Genomic DNA, 18,306 nt, shown 5'->3' with positions numbered 1-18,306 from the left:
TATCCATATGAAGCTCAGCATCATGTAAACGACGGCTCTCATATGCAACTGCATGCCCTTCTTGATTTAGGACAGCTCCTATACAATCACCACAAACATCACATTCAACTACGAATGACTTGTGCAAGTCAGGAACAATCAAAATTGGTCCACATATGATAGCATGCTTGAGCTGCAAGAAAGCATCCTGTTCTTTTGAAGTCCATTTGAAAGTGGTTTTCTTCTTTGTGAGATCATGTAGAGGAGTGGCTATCCTAGCAAAATGCCTTATGAAACGCCTATAATACGAACATAATTCCAGAAAACTACGTACTTGATGTACGTTTTGCAATTCGGGCCAATTTTGAATGGTCTCTATCTTTGCAGGATCCATTGTTACTCCATCTTTGGATACAATATGACCCAGATAATGAATCTCTGAAAGGAAAAACTCACTTTTCTTGGCATTAATGAAAAGTTTATGCTTCCGCAACTCTTCGAACACTGTGACCAAATGAGTTTTGTGTTCCTGCTCATTCTTGGAGAAAACCAAGATATCATCAAAGAATACTCCTATGAATTTGCGATGGGGTCGGAATATCCTATCCATCATACGATTAAACGTGGGAGGAGCATTGGTGAGACCAAAAGGCATTACCAAAAATTCATATAATCCAAAGGCTGTCCTGAAGGTAGTTTTATGGACATCTTGTGGCACCACTCGTATTTGGTGATAACCACTCTTCAAATCAAGTCGGGTGAAACAAGCCGAACCATCAAGCTTATCTAAGATGTCATCAATACGCGGAATTGGAAATCTGTTCTTGATGGTAAGCTTGTTTAAAGCTCTATAGTCCACACACATGCGGAATGATCCGTCTTTCTTTTGAACAAGAAGCACAGGAGAGCAATAAGGTGAGGAACTGGGCTGGACCAAACCTTTCTCTAATAGCTCATTTACTTGCTTCATGATTTCTTCTTGTTGTGCAGCACTCACTCGGTATGCGGGTTTGTTAGGTGGAGAACTACCTGGCACAAGATCTATGCGATGATCTTCGGGCCTTTGGGGAGGTAATTCACCTGGCAATGAATCAGCAAAACAGTCGTTGAATGCACGAAGAAAATTCAGCCTATCATTAGTCATAGCATCCACATTTTGATGACTTGGTACAAGGCTATCACGAACAAAAACCAAGTACGCAGAAAGACTCTTTTTCATTGCTTTATTAATTTGGATGTGAGATACAAGTGGGATGGAATCCCCTTCTTTGCCAGCATCAATGAAATGCCTGCGGCCTTTATGCATAAAAGAAATCATATTGGTCTTGTACTCTTTGCAGGGCTCAAGCCTATGATGCCATGGCTTGCCCAACAATACATGACATCCATTTAGTGGAGCAACTAAGAAATGTTCATTATCAAGGTAGCCCTGGATATGTATGCGCAACTTCCCTATCATCAATGGGATAACCTGCACCTCTTTTCCAACAAATGCAGCTTCGGCTTCAATCTGGGGTCCCATGTTCTTAACCTCAATATCCAATGCAGCTGCCGTTTGTATGGAGATGAAGTTATCGGTTGCACAGTCATCAAACATGAATAAGGCGGGCTGATCCTTGATTTGACCCCAAGCCTTGCATACCATTCGCTCTTTTGCATCATGTTCAGTGTTTCCTTGCACATTGGGAACTGCATGTACATTAGCCTTGGTCTGCTTGTCCTCGTGCTTAGGTTTGCGGTCAGGGCACTGTCGAAACATGTGCTTTTTGCTACCACAAAAAAAACATTTTCCCTCCTTGGCATATTGCTCTCTTTGTTCCGGAGTCAAGCCGAATTTGTTCTTCTTTGGGCCTTGATCCTTAGATGAGGTATTTTCAGCTCTACCTCCCTTGTGGGTCTCCCGGAAGTTCTTTCTAGGTGGCTGTCCACATTTTTGCAGATTTGGGACAGCCTTGTCTTTCCTCTTTGAACCGCCTTGATCCTGCTTAATTTTGAGCACCAATTGCTCTGTAGCAAGAGCAGAAGCTATGAGCTGTTGCAAAGTATGTTTCGGGTGCAATTCAATGCCCGAACGATAAGCTGGTTGCAATCCAGAGCGAAACTTCATCTTTCTTTCATCCTCAGTGATTTGCATAAAAGGAGTTACCTCCAGCAATAGTTTCCAGAATTTGTTGACATACTGCTGCACGCTTTCATTATCTCTTTGCTCAAGTCTATCCCACTTTTGGTTGAGAGTTTGCTCCGCATTTGGTGGCAAAAACTGAGCATAGAATCTGTCCTTAAATTCCTTCCAGGTGCAAATGGGATCCTTGGTGATCTTTTCAGTGATCCATCAATGAGCAGCGGTCCCTTTCAAAAACATGCTAGCATGGCGTACTTTAGAATTTTCAGTGAAGTCCTCATCGCTAAAAGCAATGTCGAACTGTGCCACAAATGCTAACACTTCGGAAGCATCATGCTCTCCATGAAAAACATCAAATTTAACAGACTTGTCACCTGCTTTAAATTCCTTGAGCTTTCTGGCATGAGGCTCATGGTCTTCTCTTTTTCTTTTCCCCTTATCCAACAGGGTAGCCCTATGTGCATGGGCTCCTAGGCCATCATAGAAGTTTCATGAAGCACGGTGGCATGTGCTCCACGAACTTGAGAATCAGATGCATGTGACTTTCTTGCATAAGGCAATGTCTCTCCATGAGACAACTCAGTGGGAAAAACTCTTCTAGATGCAGACCTGTTACCCCTACCATGGGATACATGTCTTGAATGCACGTGACTTTCATACCCTCCATGAGCACTAGCATACATATACCTGTCAGGCTTTGTGTCTTGTGGAGAAGATGCATGACGAGAGCTGACTGTCACCTCTTCCTTTTGCATGAAAGACCTCAACCTTTGAGATGCGGGATCTCCATGCTTCAAGCGAGGTGGATTTCTGAATTTCAGCTCTCCATCGTCCTCCTCTTTGATGTCACCTTTGCGGAGGAGGTAGGCAAGTGCCAACTCCCTTGGCTTCTTGCCCACTTCCCGTGCCATGGACTCAAAAGTCACATCTACCATTGCATCGGCTTTTCTTGCTTCAATGGCACTTTGCACATGGGGATCTTCATGCAAAAATTTTAGCTCTTGCTCTTGTGCCTGCAAAAGCTTTCTCATATGTTCCATATCAGCCCTCATTGCATCAGGCTCTTCATCAAGTATGACTGTCTTTTCTCGAGACAGTTGTCCCTTTGATTCACTATCATTAACCCTTTCAAGGGGCTTGTGCCTTCCTTGTAGAGCATCAGAACCACGCGAGGCACTTGATGGGCCCCTCGAATTTGGCACTTCCAAAGGGTTGCCTTGGCTGTCCATTGTGTTAAGTGTGCTAGAAGCGGGATATCCAGTACACAGGTTCGTTTCCCCACTAAGAAGAGGAAAACAACCGTGCTCTGATACCAATGAAACCGATCCCGTCGAGTGGGAATAGACTCCGTTGGACACCCACACGCGTAATAGCACAACTTAATATCACAATTTGAAATGGACAACTCAATAACAACTTGAAATTGAAATGAAATGAAATGAAATAGATGGACACCAGCACTGGGGCCGGAATGGGCCGACCCCCCCCTCAATATATGATATATTTATTGGGAGTATTTAACAAATACAATGCTCCATGGGTTCAAAGAACCAGATGATGTCCATGTACAAATGAATACAGTACCAAACAAAAGGCTGGAAGTAGATGTTCGAAGTAGAGCGACCACTTGCGTGGTCTAGTCTCTACGGTCCTGTGCTTTCACTGGACTCCACGGAGAGCGCCCCACTGGTGTTCCAGGACCACGCACAAACAGGTGCTCTTGTACTAACGCCTGGCTCTCCCGATCTCAGCACCTTTGGACCGTGGTTCTCCAAGAGGCTTGGACTACCCGGCACCGAATGGGTGTTGCCGTGGAGAGAATCCCTTATCAGATTTATCACAAAGTACTTTACTTAAATCTGAAAATTCACTTACTTGTGGATGGCAGATGGAAGACCAATACCCGGATGTGTCTGTTTGTGTGCAGCCATGAGTGGAGGACACCAAGACACAACAGCCTATCGAAAAGGAGGAGGAGAAGCTGCCTGTGTTGAAGATGTAGCCACTTGAAGAAGGAAGACGCCGCCTGTGGAAAAGAGGCACAACCACCTGCTGTGTAGGACACAGCTGCCTTCTTGTGGAGGAGGCGGCGTAGCTTGTCTTGCTACAGCCGCCTAGTGATGCAGCCGCCTGGTGAAGAACACAAAAGCCTGTATGGGAGGAGAGGCATGCGCAGTCGCCAGCTGTGGGCAGGCGCAACCGCCTATGGCTGCAAGTGGATGAGTGGTGAAGTCGCTTGAAGGAGATAGAGCAAGAGCCGCCTTATGCAGGGCACAGCTACCACCAGTATGCAGAGCACAGGAGCCTTGTTGGTGATGGAGCGCACAACCGCTTTGCTGAGTAGGCAGCTGCCTGCTGGAGGGTGGCACACAGCCGCCGACAAGAGTGGACAGCAGGCTGGTAAGCAGGCGCAGACACCTTCTGCTGAGGGCACAGCCGCCTGAGAGGATGGGAAAACAGCCACCTGATGGATAGGAGGCGCCTGGCTGCTGTGCACAGCCACCTGGCTGCAGCCTGCACAGCCGCCTACTGTGTAGTGGGCAGCCTGCTGGAGGACAGGCATAGCCTACTGAAGATGGGGCGCAGCGCCTGCTGGAGATGGCCCACAACTGCCTGCAAGAGAAGAGGCAGCGCAGCCTGCAGAGATGCAGTTGCCCGCTGAAGGAACAACAGTCGCCTGGTAGGGGAGGAAAAACAGCCGCCTGCAAGATAGGAGACAAGCGCAGCAGTTCTGATGGAGATGGCAGCCGCCTGTCGGAAAACGAGCGCAATAGATGAACACTGGGTGACTCCTACGATAGAGGTGGTGGCTCCTTTTTGTAAATGTTGGAGGGGGAGTAAACAATTAGATTTGGCTGGCTCCCGACGTTTGCATGTGGGCGGCTAGTTCCATGGTGGTGTGGGTAGGTGACCATGCACCCACCCCCACACACACACAAGTTAAGTGAGGCTTCCCAACTTGGCCCCTAAGTGGGTGCCCACTTTTAAGTGAGAGTGAACATATAACCTTATAAAATGAAAGGTTAGAGATTAAAGTATTAAACCAACATGTGCAATACACTTACCACTTGTTCGCACGCAACAAAACTTGTCAGAAGACAGAGCAAACTTCACGACTCACTGGCAGGCGTCCAGTAAGTGACGTGTGAAACAGGCAAACACAAAAATACAAGTCATGCGAAAACAGTTTCAAACATGCAAAACATGAGTGCATGTTCAAATAGTATCATGGACATATCCCCCGTTCATGGAACAAGTACAAAATATCTGTCGGCACAAAAATGGCACGACGTAAAACATAAATCTTGGTCTTTCTATGGAGTGACAGTCCCATAGGTAAAACACAGTTCCAGGCACGAGCCTCCCTATGGAGTGACAGTCCCATAGGCAAGACACGGCATGAATACTGGCTCTTCCAAGGGGTGACAATCCCATGGGTCGAACACAGTCCAGGTCATACACGGGTGGCACCAGTCTGGCTCCTGTCCATACGACGCCATCCTGCTAACACACGGGTGGCACCAGTCTGGCTCTCGTCCATGTCAAGCAAGAATACTGGCCTCTTCACATGAGACACCGGCCTGGCCTCAAGTGAACGAGAGAAAAAAACTGGAGATGGACCAAATGGTTGGCCAATTGGTGACAAAGGTAGGCGGGGGGCAGCAGAGGGGCTGGCGGGGGCAGCTGAAGGGCAGGTGGGGACTGAGGAAAGGCTAGCGAATGCTGCAGAGGGACAGGCGGGGGGTTTGCAGAAGGGTAGGCGAAGGCAGCAATTGGGCAGGTGAAGGCAGCAGAGGCAGGCGGGAGCAGCAAAGGAGCAGGCGGAGGCAACATAGGGCAGGAGCAGAGGTTCAACACTTCAGCATGTTTCGTATAGCGTTCACCTGTACATCTAAAAAGCTCTTTTGCAAAAATACTACTTCACATATTATTTACAAAGACCCATGACGACATCCAATGTGAAACCAAGAAAAAAATGATCGCTTGACGGGAGTCCGCCGATGTAGCATGCAATAGGTTGATCGTCATAACTCACAGTGATTTTATGCAATTCCACTTTACTTGAGAGAGAATAGAAGAGAGAGGGAGAAGATTGAAGAGTCGACGTAGTATAGGGTCCCAATTACCCACTGAAGCCTCCTGCAAGCAGGAGTATTTGCTTATGTATCTTTGGAGAACTTTTACAATGAATATGACTGATGATTGAGAACTGCCAAACGCAAGGACGAAGTGGACCGAACGCAGGTTGATCCAGATGCTGTCCAAGCTCCTTTGAATAGCTACTATGCAAGCCCAAAACTGAGGGATGCACATATGCTGGCTGAATGATGAAGAATCTCTTCGCGGAGGCCTTGGGAACTGTAGCACACTGAGGTGTTGACTGCTGAAAGTATGCACAAGGAAGCTGGAGGCTTTTGGTATGGAAAATCTGTTGTAGACTGATTTGATAATGGATAATTTTTCCTGAACATCATGCGCCTACTTATATATTAATATTTGTTGCCGGTCAGCCGGTATGGCTACTGTCGGCCTGTTTTGATGGGTCAAATAATGCTTTTTTACAGCATTTAATGCTGTGCTTAACACTTCTGTTGCCCCTTTCATGCTGGTCGACTGGATGCTCCACGACTAGCTGCCCTAACAAACTCTGATGCTGGCCGACTCATGAAAGGAGGCTCCTGATGCTGGCCGACTGCACTATGGAGGCCTTTGTAGGTTGCCGACTGGTTGCCTATGCCATCCATGGGCAAGAAGATGGCCAATATGGTAGCTATCATGCCTAGGAGCATTGGCATATAGGATCCTTAGACCCATGTGCCAGGAAACCCCCATGAAGGGGTGCCTTATGGGCTGGTGCATAGACTAGCCCATGTGCATGTTCTAAGATGCACATGAACCTATGTGATGAACCTACAAGTGGGTAAGAGGACGGACACATGCATACTCTCTATGGCTGTGGAGACTGATCTACGTAGCTCGTGCGTGACATGTCCCAGACTGGGGCACACAATGGGGTCACGGCATATGACAAATTCCGAAAAAGATAAATCCTATTGTATGAATGTTGCACTGATGTAGAGCCAGTGTGTCACATAGCACTCCAGTGCAGGGTGCATGTGATATTCCCTCGTGCTTAGCTTGGCGGCAGGTTCATCGCTTCCAAGTAGTCCGTTAGGAGTTGGGGGTACTCTAGAAAGAACTCTTCGTCAAGCTAGACTGCTTCATGGGTACCTCGGTCCCTGAACTTCGTGTAGAATTGTCTTTGTCTTGGACCGGATCCATGCTTCCATATGTGGAGGAGAATCTGTTCAGGCTCAATGACTTTGGCTTCGTCTATCATATTTGGTTGTTGCTCATTTGCAATATCTTGCAACACTGGACCAATGTAGGGCTTCAACCAAGAAACATGGAAAACATTATGCATACTCTAACTATCTGAAAGCTCAAGCTTCAAAGAGACATCATTTATCTTTTTAATGATAGGAAAGGATCCGAAGCTACGAAAGGAGAGTTTTGGACAATGTTTGTGCACTTGCCTAAATCTCTGCTTCATTATCCGGGGATATATCCAATCCCCTTCTTTAAAGTTGACATGTCGTCTTGATTTTTTGGCTTGCCTGGTGTATGCTTCTTGTGCTTTGGCAAGGTGTTCCTTGACGGACTCAATGATCTTTGAAAAAGTTTTGGTGGTCTTTTTGGCCTCCAAGGAAGGTGATACCATTCTCGTAAGTAGTGATAAGAAACGGTGACCAAATGTTGCCTCGTACGGAGTCCGACCAATGCTAGATGAATGAGTGTCGTTGAGGTTGGCCTGAACCAAAGGAAGAACGATTTGAGAACAACAAAAGCTAGCTAATTGTAGATTTCTGTCTGGCCGTCTGTCTGCGGATGGAATGGACAGATGCAACTTGGTCCCAAATTTGTTGAATGATTCTCTCCAAAAATTTGAAGTAAACTTGGGATCCCTATCTGATGTTATTCTCCTTGGCAAACCTCCAATGGGGTACCAATTTTGAATGAACAAGCGAGTGATGTCTTCAGTTGTGGCCGTTTGCTTGCACGGGATCAACATGCAAAATTTACTGAATTGGTCCACAATGGTCGTGCATCGTGTGTTCCGAGATCCAAATGCGGCGGAACGAGGTCCAACAAAGTCCATACTGATATCTTGGAAAGGACCTTCAAGAACTGGCAAAGGTTGAAGCAACCCTATCTGTTTCGCATGAGGTACAGGAGACCCCATGACTATCATGATTGGCCATATAATGGTGAAGATTTATAGGGTAGTACTAGAGTCCGAGACTTGCTTTGTAGAGGAGGGGCTTGGATAGAATATCGGACCAGGCAGCAAGCTTCAAGAGAAACTACTCCACACTTGCTGCAGAGGTAGCCTATACTGTGTATGAGGAATATCTTGTAGCATTATGAGGAATATCCTGTAGCATGCAGCATTGGGACACACCTCTGCATATCGTAATGGTGGTGTCCAGATCCCTGCCCTCAAAAAATACGTGTTGACCATACTAAGTGCGCCAAGCAATAGCACCCCAAGTAGCATAAATGGTCTCTCTCCTCAATCTGCACATAAGCTGATAGGATCCCCGCACCAAATGTTGGTTATTTGATACCTTGGTGCACCCAACAACGATGTATGGTCCTCCCTTCCAGGGACAAGATCTTAGCAAGGCAACCTCGAAGAGCATAGAGACTTCAGGTGATGCTGCCAAGTATGATCAAGAGTAAGCCATCTGTACCACATTTCGAACCAGTAGATAAGCTTAGTACTTACACGTATGTTCCTAACAAACATACATGCATTTTTATCTATGAAACATGTATGCATGTATGTATAAACATATGCATATATGGAAAGTCTTTTGAGGTTGAACAAAGGGCATTGAGGATACACGAGGGAAGATGGGTCTGTTTCCAGCTGCATGGGGTGATCTACCAGAGTGGGGACTAGGGGTGATCGACCAGAGTGGGTGCAGGGTGATTCACTAGAGTGCTAGTCCCCACTCGGCACTCAATTGGGCACCATCCACCTCTCGGTCTGCATTTAGTCCACCTACCCAAATGTATGGGTTATCTATCAGCGTGGGGTCTAGGGGTGATTGACCAGAGTGGGGATGAGGGTGATCGACTAGAGTGCTAGTCCCCATTGGGCACCATCCACCTCTCAGTCTGCATTTAGTCCACCTACCCAAATGAACCCTCTACCAACTCTACCTAGCCCTTATTGCATGCCTCTCTCAATGAGTTCTCAGTTTCTACCTCATTATTTTTTACATATGGTCAACAAGTCTGGCTTTTTGTCTCTAGATGCAGATGCTGGTCACACCCATCTGACTAGAAAAATGAAGTGACATGGTGAACCTATAAGATTTGGAGTATTGTATTTCATGATGTAATGAAGTAAATATATAAAAGGATCAAATTTTTATAGATTCTAATAACTTTTTTCCTTGTATAAGCTCCGATTATAGTAGCTTACTCAAACTAGTTTTTACAATTTTGTATCAGGAACCCCTGATGTTAAGAGGGATAGATCACTGTTGCCAAAAAGTTACATTTTATACCATTCTCGATACTCTCAAAAGGGAGAAGATTTTGAGATTGAAGACATTCAAGCTGAAATAGAACCCTTGGTATTGCCAATGAGATTGAAGGGGTGCTATTGGAATGGTGAACGTTGGTGTGGCACTCCCTTTTTGCCAAGATTGGCCTCAGCTCGTAATGGTTTTGAGTTCCTACACGATAAGATAAGAAAGTCACATAAACGCCTCATAGCATGTAGGTAATGTCTTTATCTCTTACACTAGAGCTATGACAGTGGTAAAGGATACTTTTTTTAAATAAATTTGTTTTATTATACTTAATCCTTTAGCTACGATGTTTCTTGAATAACATTATAGAGCATAATCATCAGACATCTAGGGCACGCTTGTAAATTATATGGGGTCTAGAATCAAATCAAGATATAAAAAAGATTCATGGCCTCATTCATCTCATCCTTAAAGGAGGGGATATGACTTCGGTTACCTAGTGGAGGCTGATGACATTTTTTGGAATTGCCTACACTGTCCCAGCCAAGAGTCTAGCCACCAAGGGCCAACCCATCTCATCATGTATGAAACCATTCCGTGTAGTGGGCTGCATTTCTATTCCATTCTGAGCACTTGGAAGAAACTTTCACAGACCAGATCTAAGCTTGTGCTATGCTTTCATGATAGAAGCCAGGAAAGGAGCCCACTTTTCCTCACATCCATGTTTTCTTCAGCCTGCCCTCACAGACTACCTCCATGTTTTCTTCATTTCTCAGATGCCAGAACGGAAACCTGTCTCTTTGTTTCAGTTATGTGTGATGGCTTTCACCTCAGATAACCTCTACCACGTTTGCACTACCCATTTTACAGAAAAAGAGTACTGACAGATGCAGTTTTTCATTGCCTTTGATGCAGCTCAATCTCTGATTGGTTGGACATGTGCCTTCCTGCAGCTAAGCTAGGGGTTGGTAACTTTGGGATTCAATCAAGAAATTTTGCTCTGGTTTTCTACAGCCCTTTATGATCATGTCCCTCTTTCTTTGAAATGGCCATGGCTACCCTCATCCAGGTTATTTTGGTGGTGGCTCTGTGTTCCAATCCATGACTGGGGGTTATCCTCACGGAGGCATGGGTATGCTAGGAACTTGTGGAGCTCATTTTCAGCCTGGTATGCAGGGGAATATGTATGGTGGTATGCAGTCCGGTATGCAAGGAAACATGTTTGGGGGCATGCAACCTGGAATGCAAGCAAATATGTATGGGGGCATGCAGCCTGGTATGCATAATGGTATGTTTGGAAACATGGCTGGAATGTATGGCATGCCAGGTGTGGGAATTGGTAATGTTGTGACCATATGATGGGCATGAATGCTGGGGGTAGCAATCTTGTGAAGCCACTTCCTTACGATAATCTAACGCCTATGGGTAAGGCGAAGGGGGGGTAAGGCGAAGGGGGAGCTGCTGTGAAATTTGATACATTCAGTGGGGCCAAAGATAAGTTAAAAGCACTTACCTTTTTACAACAGTTTGATGCTGCTTTTTCTGGTGGTAATTACACGGAGTCCTCTAAAGTGAGAAAAGCTGCCACTTTTCTCAAGGGCAATGCGTTGCAGTGGTGGTCTACTCTTCTTTTGCAGGGCATAGCACCATCTACTTGGGTACAATTTAAACAGGTGTTCTCTTCCGTATGGCTCACATCTACGTTTGAGGTGGATGTAATGACAGCATGGCACAAGTTGGATGCATCAAAACGTGAAAATCTCGAAGATTACAATAAGAAGTTTTGGTAAGCTTTACTCCTCGTTACTTCTTACTATGTAGTGCCTTTGTTTGAGTAGGTAGAGAAGTATTGTTGTGGGCTGCCCAAGGAAGTGCGTGACTATTGTATAAAGACTGGAGTAACAAAAATGTCACAGATGATAGAGAATGCTATGATAGCTAATGCGTTACTCACTGGAGTCTCATCTGGATTTAAAGGAAGTAAGAACTCGAGCAAGAAATCTGAAAAATCTGGGCATGCTTCGCGTGATGCAAAAGGGTCTACAGAGACGCGGTATAAGAAGTTGCCAATGACCAAGAGAACTCCTGGGGAGAGAGGCTTTGAGGGATGCTCGGAAATGTTTTTACTGTACTGAAGAGGGACATATGTCTTTTAATTGTTCCAAGAGAAAGTCCCAAAAGGACTCTGACAATAAAGGAGAGCCCAAGTCAAAGAAACCAAAACCTTCTGCAGGGTTAGTTCCTGATCTTGTTGGGGAACAGCCAGGTGGTGAAGAGACAGAGTTGTGCAGGGCATGGGGCAAAGTGAGAGATCAAAATGCCTTGATATTCTTTGACACAGGTGCTAGAGCCAACTTTATTTCACCGGATTTGGCTGGCCGATTGGGGATTCGTGCAGAGGAGATGGGACCGTTATATGAGGCTAACATGGCTTGTCCTGGGTATGCAGAACCCGTCACTCCTATCATTGGGAAGCTCAGGCTTCATTTGCAGGGTTATGTGGACAGCGAAGAGTTTTTCATCATGCCACTTGATGGATGTGATGTTTTGTTGGGTATGCCATGGTGCCACAGAGTACATGCGGTGGTGGATACATACAATAGGAAGATCACTTTGACTCATAGAGGGAAAGAACATGTTTTGGATGTAAAACTTAAAGAGGAATCTGTTCCTATTGTATCAGTTCGCAATTTCATCAGTAATGAAAAAGCATCTTTCCACGTACTTGATTTATGTAAAGGATGCAAAAGATGATGAGTCTAAGTCTAATTTGTCTATGTTAGATAAGGACAGGACTTATTTCTTATGTGGGTTCCAAGATTGTTTTTCCGAGTCATTACCAAGGGAACTTCCTCCAGAGAGGCCAGAAGATCATGCCATTGATCTAATTCCTAGTAGTACTCCACCAAATAGACTGCCGTACCGTGTTAGTGCAGCCCAACAAGAAGAAATTATGAGTCAGGTACAGGAGCTGTTGAATAAAGGGTTGATACAGCCTAGCTCATCACCCTTTTGCTCACCTATACTCTTAGTACAAAAGAAGGATGGTTCTTGGTGCATGTGTATTGATTACAGGGCGCTGAACAAGAATACCATCAAGAATCGATTCCCTATTCCGAGGATCGATGACATTTTGGACCGCTTACAGGGCTCTACAGTCTTTAGTCGCATTGACTTGAAAAGCGGGTATCATCAGATACGTATTAGATCCGAGGATGTGCATAAGACAGCATTCTGAACCACGTTTGGGTTGTATGAGTTCTTGGTTATGCCCTTTGGTTTGACAAATGCACCTGCCACATTTAACAGAATGATGGACAGGATTTTTTGGCCTCATAGAGCGTTTGTGGGCACATTCTTTGATGATATGATTGTGCATTCACAAACTAAGGAAGAGCATAGAAAGCATCTGGCCATTGTGTTTGCAGAACTCCGGAACCATAGGTTGGTTATTAATGGCAAGAAGAGTGAGTTCTTCTTGCAAGAGATACACTTCTTGGGGCATATTGTATCTAAGCATGGAGTCCGTACGGATCCATCGAAGGTGGAAGCAATTCTTAATTGGCCAGATTTGATTCTTCTCTTGTCTCTTCTATCCTCAATGCATTACCTAAATCATATCAGGGTTTTTCCACCACACTTAGTTCGCTTATGAAGGGCAATCACAACACATTCTCTTTTGATGAGTTGGTGTCCTTACTCCTGCAAGAGGAGTAATCTAGAATGAACAGATTTGGCATGAGGATTGGGGATCGAGCTTTGCTGCCTATGGCAAAAACAAAGGCAAAGCATTTGGTGGTAGTGGCTATAAGATCAGCCACCTCTTTTTTTTTTCCCCTCCCCCCCCCCCCCCCCCCCCCCCCAAAAAAAAAAAATAGGCCTTTGGCCCAAGATCCTCCCATAGTTACCAAATTTAATTGCCCATAGACCACCGCCCTAGGCACTTATTTATCCACCCGTAGGTGATGCCGCCAAGGAAGCATGTCTTCAGTTGCTTGGCTTATGCTTTTGTGCCTAAGCAAGACCCTACCAAGCTTGATGACAAGGCACTAAAATGTATTTTTGTGGGCTGTACTATGGAGACTCGAGAGTAAAGGGTACCTTCTCAAAGTTTTGGATGGAAGCTGTCATGTGTGCCACATATATGTACTTAATAGGTGTCCAATGAAAGCCTTGAAGACTATCACTCCTTACAAAGCTCGGCATGATAGATAGCCATATGTGGCTCAGATGCATGTCTTCAATTGCTTGGCTTATGCTCGTGCCTGAGCCACACTGTACCAAGCTTGATGACAAGGGAGTGAAATGTACTTTTGGGGGCTTTAGTGTAGAGAGTAAAGGGTACCATCTCTACCATCTTGCTTCTCAACGGATTATGGTTAGTCGAGACGTGGTCAAATTCATCTCAACCCTTGCTTGAATGCAGAAAACAGCCATGTGTTGGCTCACAGGATCTATTTGATACTGTTGTCCGCTTGTACGGGACACACATACCAGTGTGTTGGGCATATAGACACTTGCCTATGGCTGGAAATCAGCCTGTGAGGCTGTAAATCAGAAACCAGCTGGAGGAAAAACAGTCAATCTTTCCCAAGAGCACTGTGAATAGTAGTAGGCTCTCTTAAGCTACGAATGGCTCGCTGAAGCTCCCGCCGTCACCCCCCTGCTCGCGCTGCTCGCCCCTCGCCATCCCTTCCTCGCGCCCTGTCCCCCCCCCGCCTTCCAGCGCTTTTTGCGCCTCCCCCTCTTCTCGCCATCGCGCCTCCCCCTTCTCCGCGCTTTCTCTCCCTCTCTCGTGCTGAAGCGCCCCCCTCCCCCCCCCCCCCCCCCCCTCAGTTCGCCTTCGCGCCCCCCCTTCAGTTCGCCTTCGCCCCCCCCCCTTCAGTTCGCCTTCGCGCCCCCTCCCCTCGTCAGTGCCCCCCCCCCCCCCCCCCCCTCCGCCAGCCCTCTCTCCCCCCCACCGCCTCTCCTTTCGCGCTGCTCCCGCGCCCCCCCCCCCTGTTTCTTCGTCGCCCTCCCCCCCCCCCTCCCCCTGGTTTTTTTTTGATCTTTTTTTTTTTTGGGGATCTTTTTTTTTTAAATCCTCCCGTCTTCCCTCTCCGCCCTTCGCGTGCAGCTCGGTTCTTGCAGGTATCGCATTCGCTCCGCCTTCGCCACAGCTTCAGACTCTGATGGAGGCTCCTCCCGCCCCACCTTAGAGGGACTCTTCTGCAGCCCCCTCGACCGCCCCTGAGGATACCCCCATCAGGCTTTCTCTCTCGCCAGAAGAGGAAGCGAGCCTCGCCGCAGAGGTGGAACGCCTCCAGGCACATTCCACCATCTGTCGTATAGTCGGCACTCGCCCCAGCAGAGGGGAGATCCGGGATCTTCTTCAGGCCCGCCTTCTTGCAGATGTGGGCAAGATCCTGGATGTACAGCTATTGGGCCGTGGACATTACCAGATCGAGTTCGAGGCCGCCCAGAGTGTTGCCAAGGTCCTTGCCATGAGTCCCCTTGACATCAGGGGTGCTCGGGCTTTCTTCAGACCTTGGCAGCATGGATTTGACCCAGCAGCGGCGGAGCAGGGAGAGCGCCTTTTTCATGTTACAGTTTGCTTCCCTGGACTCCGCCGGGAGTATCTTCCACTCCTCCCCAGGCTCGGAGCATTGGTGGGCTCGGTACTAGAGACTGGCCCCTCAGCTGCTTCAGTGGTGGCCAGAGCAGCTGGGCTACCTTTGGTCAGAGTGTTGGTGTCTGACATCTCCTCCCTTCCTAAGGTCATTCAGCTACCTAGGATAGGGGGGGGATGGATAGATCAGAGAGTGGAGTTCTCGGGGCTCCCGAATCAGTGCTTCATTTGCAGACAGGTCGGCCATCTGGCCAAGGCCTGCCCTCGCAGGAGACCCCGACCCTCACCACAGCAGGCTACTGATGGCCCGCCCACAGATTCGGCTCGGCAGGCTGCCTCCGGGACACCTGCTCAGGCCACAGAGGCCTCGGAGTGGCAGCCTGGACAGGGGCGCCGCCGAGGGAGACAGCCACAGCAGCACGTCCAGAGACCGCTGCAGCAGTAGCCACAGTCTCAGCCTCACTGGGTTCCCGTGAGGAACAGCTTTTCTCCCCTCCAGGAGGAGACCCCCGCGGTGACGACTGAGGACCAGGAGATGCCAGCACCCCCCCCTCCACCCCCCCCACCCCCCCCCCACCCCCGTCCCCTCCCACCGCCTCGCTTCCACCATCGCCTCCTCCCGCCTCCGCCGCTCCGGTTTCGGCAGCGGCTCCCTCTCCATCCCCCTCGCCTCCCCCTCCCCCCCCTCCACCCGCCTCACCTTCCCGGGAGGCCCTGGCAGTTCCCTGGCGTTCACCTGCAGTCCGGAGAGCGCTGAGCACTGACCTCGCTCGAGCATCACAGAGGAGACCTATGCCGATTAGGGCTTCACGGATTTCATCTATCCGCAGTCGGCTGAGTCGCCTTGGCATTAGACAGCGCTCGGAGGCTTTTGATTATACCTTCACACGGCTTTTTGGAGCAGAGGGCCCCCATGAGCCAGCACCCATCCGAGTTCATGTAGTGATACCTCCGGCCCGCGGGGAGGAGGCACTAGACTCAGCGGTGGCCTTCTCGTTCCCTCTATGTGGCCCTTGCGACCGGGAGTGGACTCTAGAGCTCGCTCTCAGCACTTTGAAGACTCAGGCAGTTGAGTTTTCTCATCACATGAGCGATCTGGAGGTGACAGATGTGATAGGCCGACTTTGGGAGTTGGCTCATTTTTTCTTGGATCCCGGGAGTGTGGATACCTCAGGGATTCGGCATTTGGTCGTTCGCATAGTGGCAGACTTAGCACGTGACTGGATATGTGTGTATACACGAGGTTGCTTTGTCAGAGCGGGAGGCAGTCGCCATGGGCCACAGCCACTGGCGCCTGATCCGGGATTCTTGCAGCACACCGGGTGGGCAGATTCGCAGCCGCTCGGATGGGGACTACTCTCCATCCAAGCCGCTTGCGAAGGCCCGCCGTACGGCTGAGACAGCATCCACCTCAGCAGGGCATCCATGAGGATCATCTCATGGAATGTACAGGGCCTTGGCGGAGCACATTTTATACGCTATTGTGGTTGCTTGAGGCAGGAGCTTCAGAGATGCCTGGTTGGTGGCAGCATTGATATTTTGATGATGCAGGAGCACCACTTGGGTGAGAGCAGGATCCGGAGATATGGTTCGGTGATGCCTGGTAGATGGGACACTTTTTGGTCTGCAGGGTTTGGTCCTTTGGGTGGACAGGGAGGAGTATGCATGGTCATTGCAGATGTATGGCGGCAGGCCATTGTGGATCGAGGGATCATTGTGCCTGGTAGAGCACAGTATGTCATTCTGAGGATGCATGATGAGCTATTGGGCGTGCTCAACGTCTATGCGCCCAATCATGCTAGTGCCAGAGCAGAGTTCTGGACCCAGGTTACGGATGCATTGCCAGAGGCCGCACATTGGTGTGTCGGGGGAGACTTCAACATGCTTGAGGACCCGGCAGATAGGGTGGGAGGCAGTCATGTTACAGTGCACGGCACGGAGCTTGCAGCTTGGGATCGGTTGTGCATGTCACTGAGGATCACTGATGCATGGCAGCATGGGGCTTTCTCCCGGTCTCAGGACAGTCTTAGTTTCTCCCAGTCGGATCGCCGGCAGGGAGGGACTAATCTATCATGGATTGATCGCTTTTATGTGGGCGACTGGTTAGGGGAGCGAGGGGGCTCCGTCGGCATTCTCGCTGGCACCTCATTTTCAGATCATGCGCCAGTTATCTTGACATTGGAGGAGAGGACACGGGAGCCCAGCTTGCAGTTGAGGATCCCAGAGAGGGTACTTACAGATCCCAGTCTCGCTGAGGACATTGAGAGGATCTGGCATGATAGTCAGTGCTCTGACCAGGATGCAGCGGGCCAGTGTGCCCAGGGACTCATCGATCTTAGCTCTTTTCTGCACGCTGCAGCTTTGACACGGTTGGGAGAGATTCGCGAGCGGGAGCATCGACTGAGACGCAGCCTTGCTTCGCTACAGCGCCTTCAGGAGCAGCAGCCTGCATGTGAGTGAATGGCGTCCCAGCTGAGCCAGGCACGCCAGGAGGTTCGAGAGGTAGAGGAGCAGAGACATGAGTTTTACTATCGTCGTCAGGCCTCTCAGTGGACGCAGCTTGGTGATAGAGTGACTGGAGAGTTTTTTGAGATCACTGGGCCCCGTCATGCGCGAGCAGGAGTCCGCCAGCTTGGTAGACCGGATGGATCGGTAGCTACTGAGCTCGGGGAGATCAGAGCCATTGCCACTGCATTCTATAGAGACCAGCTTTCAGCGGAGCCTGCCATTGAGGATCGAGATGTTTGCAGACAGACTGTGTGGGCCCATGTGCAGAGGAGGGTCACAGACCGTATGCGTACAGTTCTAGGTGCGCCTCTGTCAGAGATTGAGCTTGCCGAGGCCTTGAGGGTCCTGCCGCGACATAGTTGCCCAGGGGAGGACGGACTGACGCCGGCCTTTTTTATGCGCTATTGGGACCTTTTGGGGCCAGGCCTCCGCAGGGGCTTTCAGCATGTTTTGGACACTGGGGTGATGCCGCAGAGCTTTTCAGAGGGCTTGATCTATCTTATCCCCAAGGGGGAGGGAGTATCAGATGATATTAGGCATTG

The 18,306-nt window shown here is 48.6% G+C and overlaps 1 protein-coding gene across 3 annotated transcripts in view; it reads left to right on the top strand.

Annotated features, from left to right (window-relative positions):
* The window catches only part of LOC147635817 (uncharacterized), a 102,458-nt gene that overhangs the window by 24,798 nt on the left and 59,354 nt on the right, over window positions 1–18,306 (top strand). For all 3 annotated transcript variants that reach the window (XM_086801166.1, XM_086801165.1, XM_086801164.1), the window contains exon 2: window positions 9,626–9,899. In XM_086801166.1, coding sequence (XP_086657292.1) covers window positions 9,626–9,899 — 274 coding nt within the window. The remainder of the gene's footprint in view (window positions 1–9,625; window positions 9,900–18,306) is intronic.

This window comes from Cibotium barometz, chromosome 8 (assembly GCF_041138505.1).
Source record: "Cibotium barometz isolate CiBa-2024 chromosome 8, ASM4113850v1, whole genome shotgun sequence".
Lineage (NCBI taxonomy): Eukaryota > Viridiplantae > Streptophyta > Polypodiopsida > Cyatheales > Cibotiaceae > Cibotium > Cibotium barometz.
The sequence above is the reverse complement of the archived record's forward strand: the minus strand, read 5'-3'. Positions and strand labels throughout refer to the sequence as shown.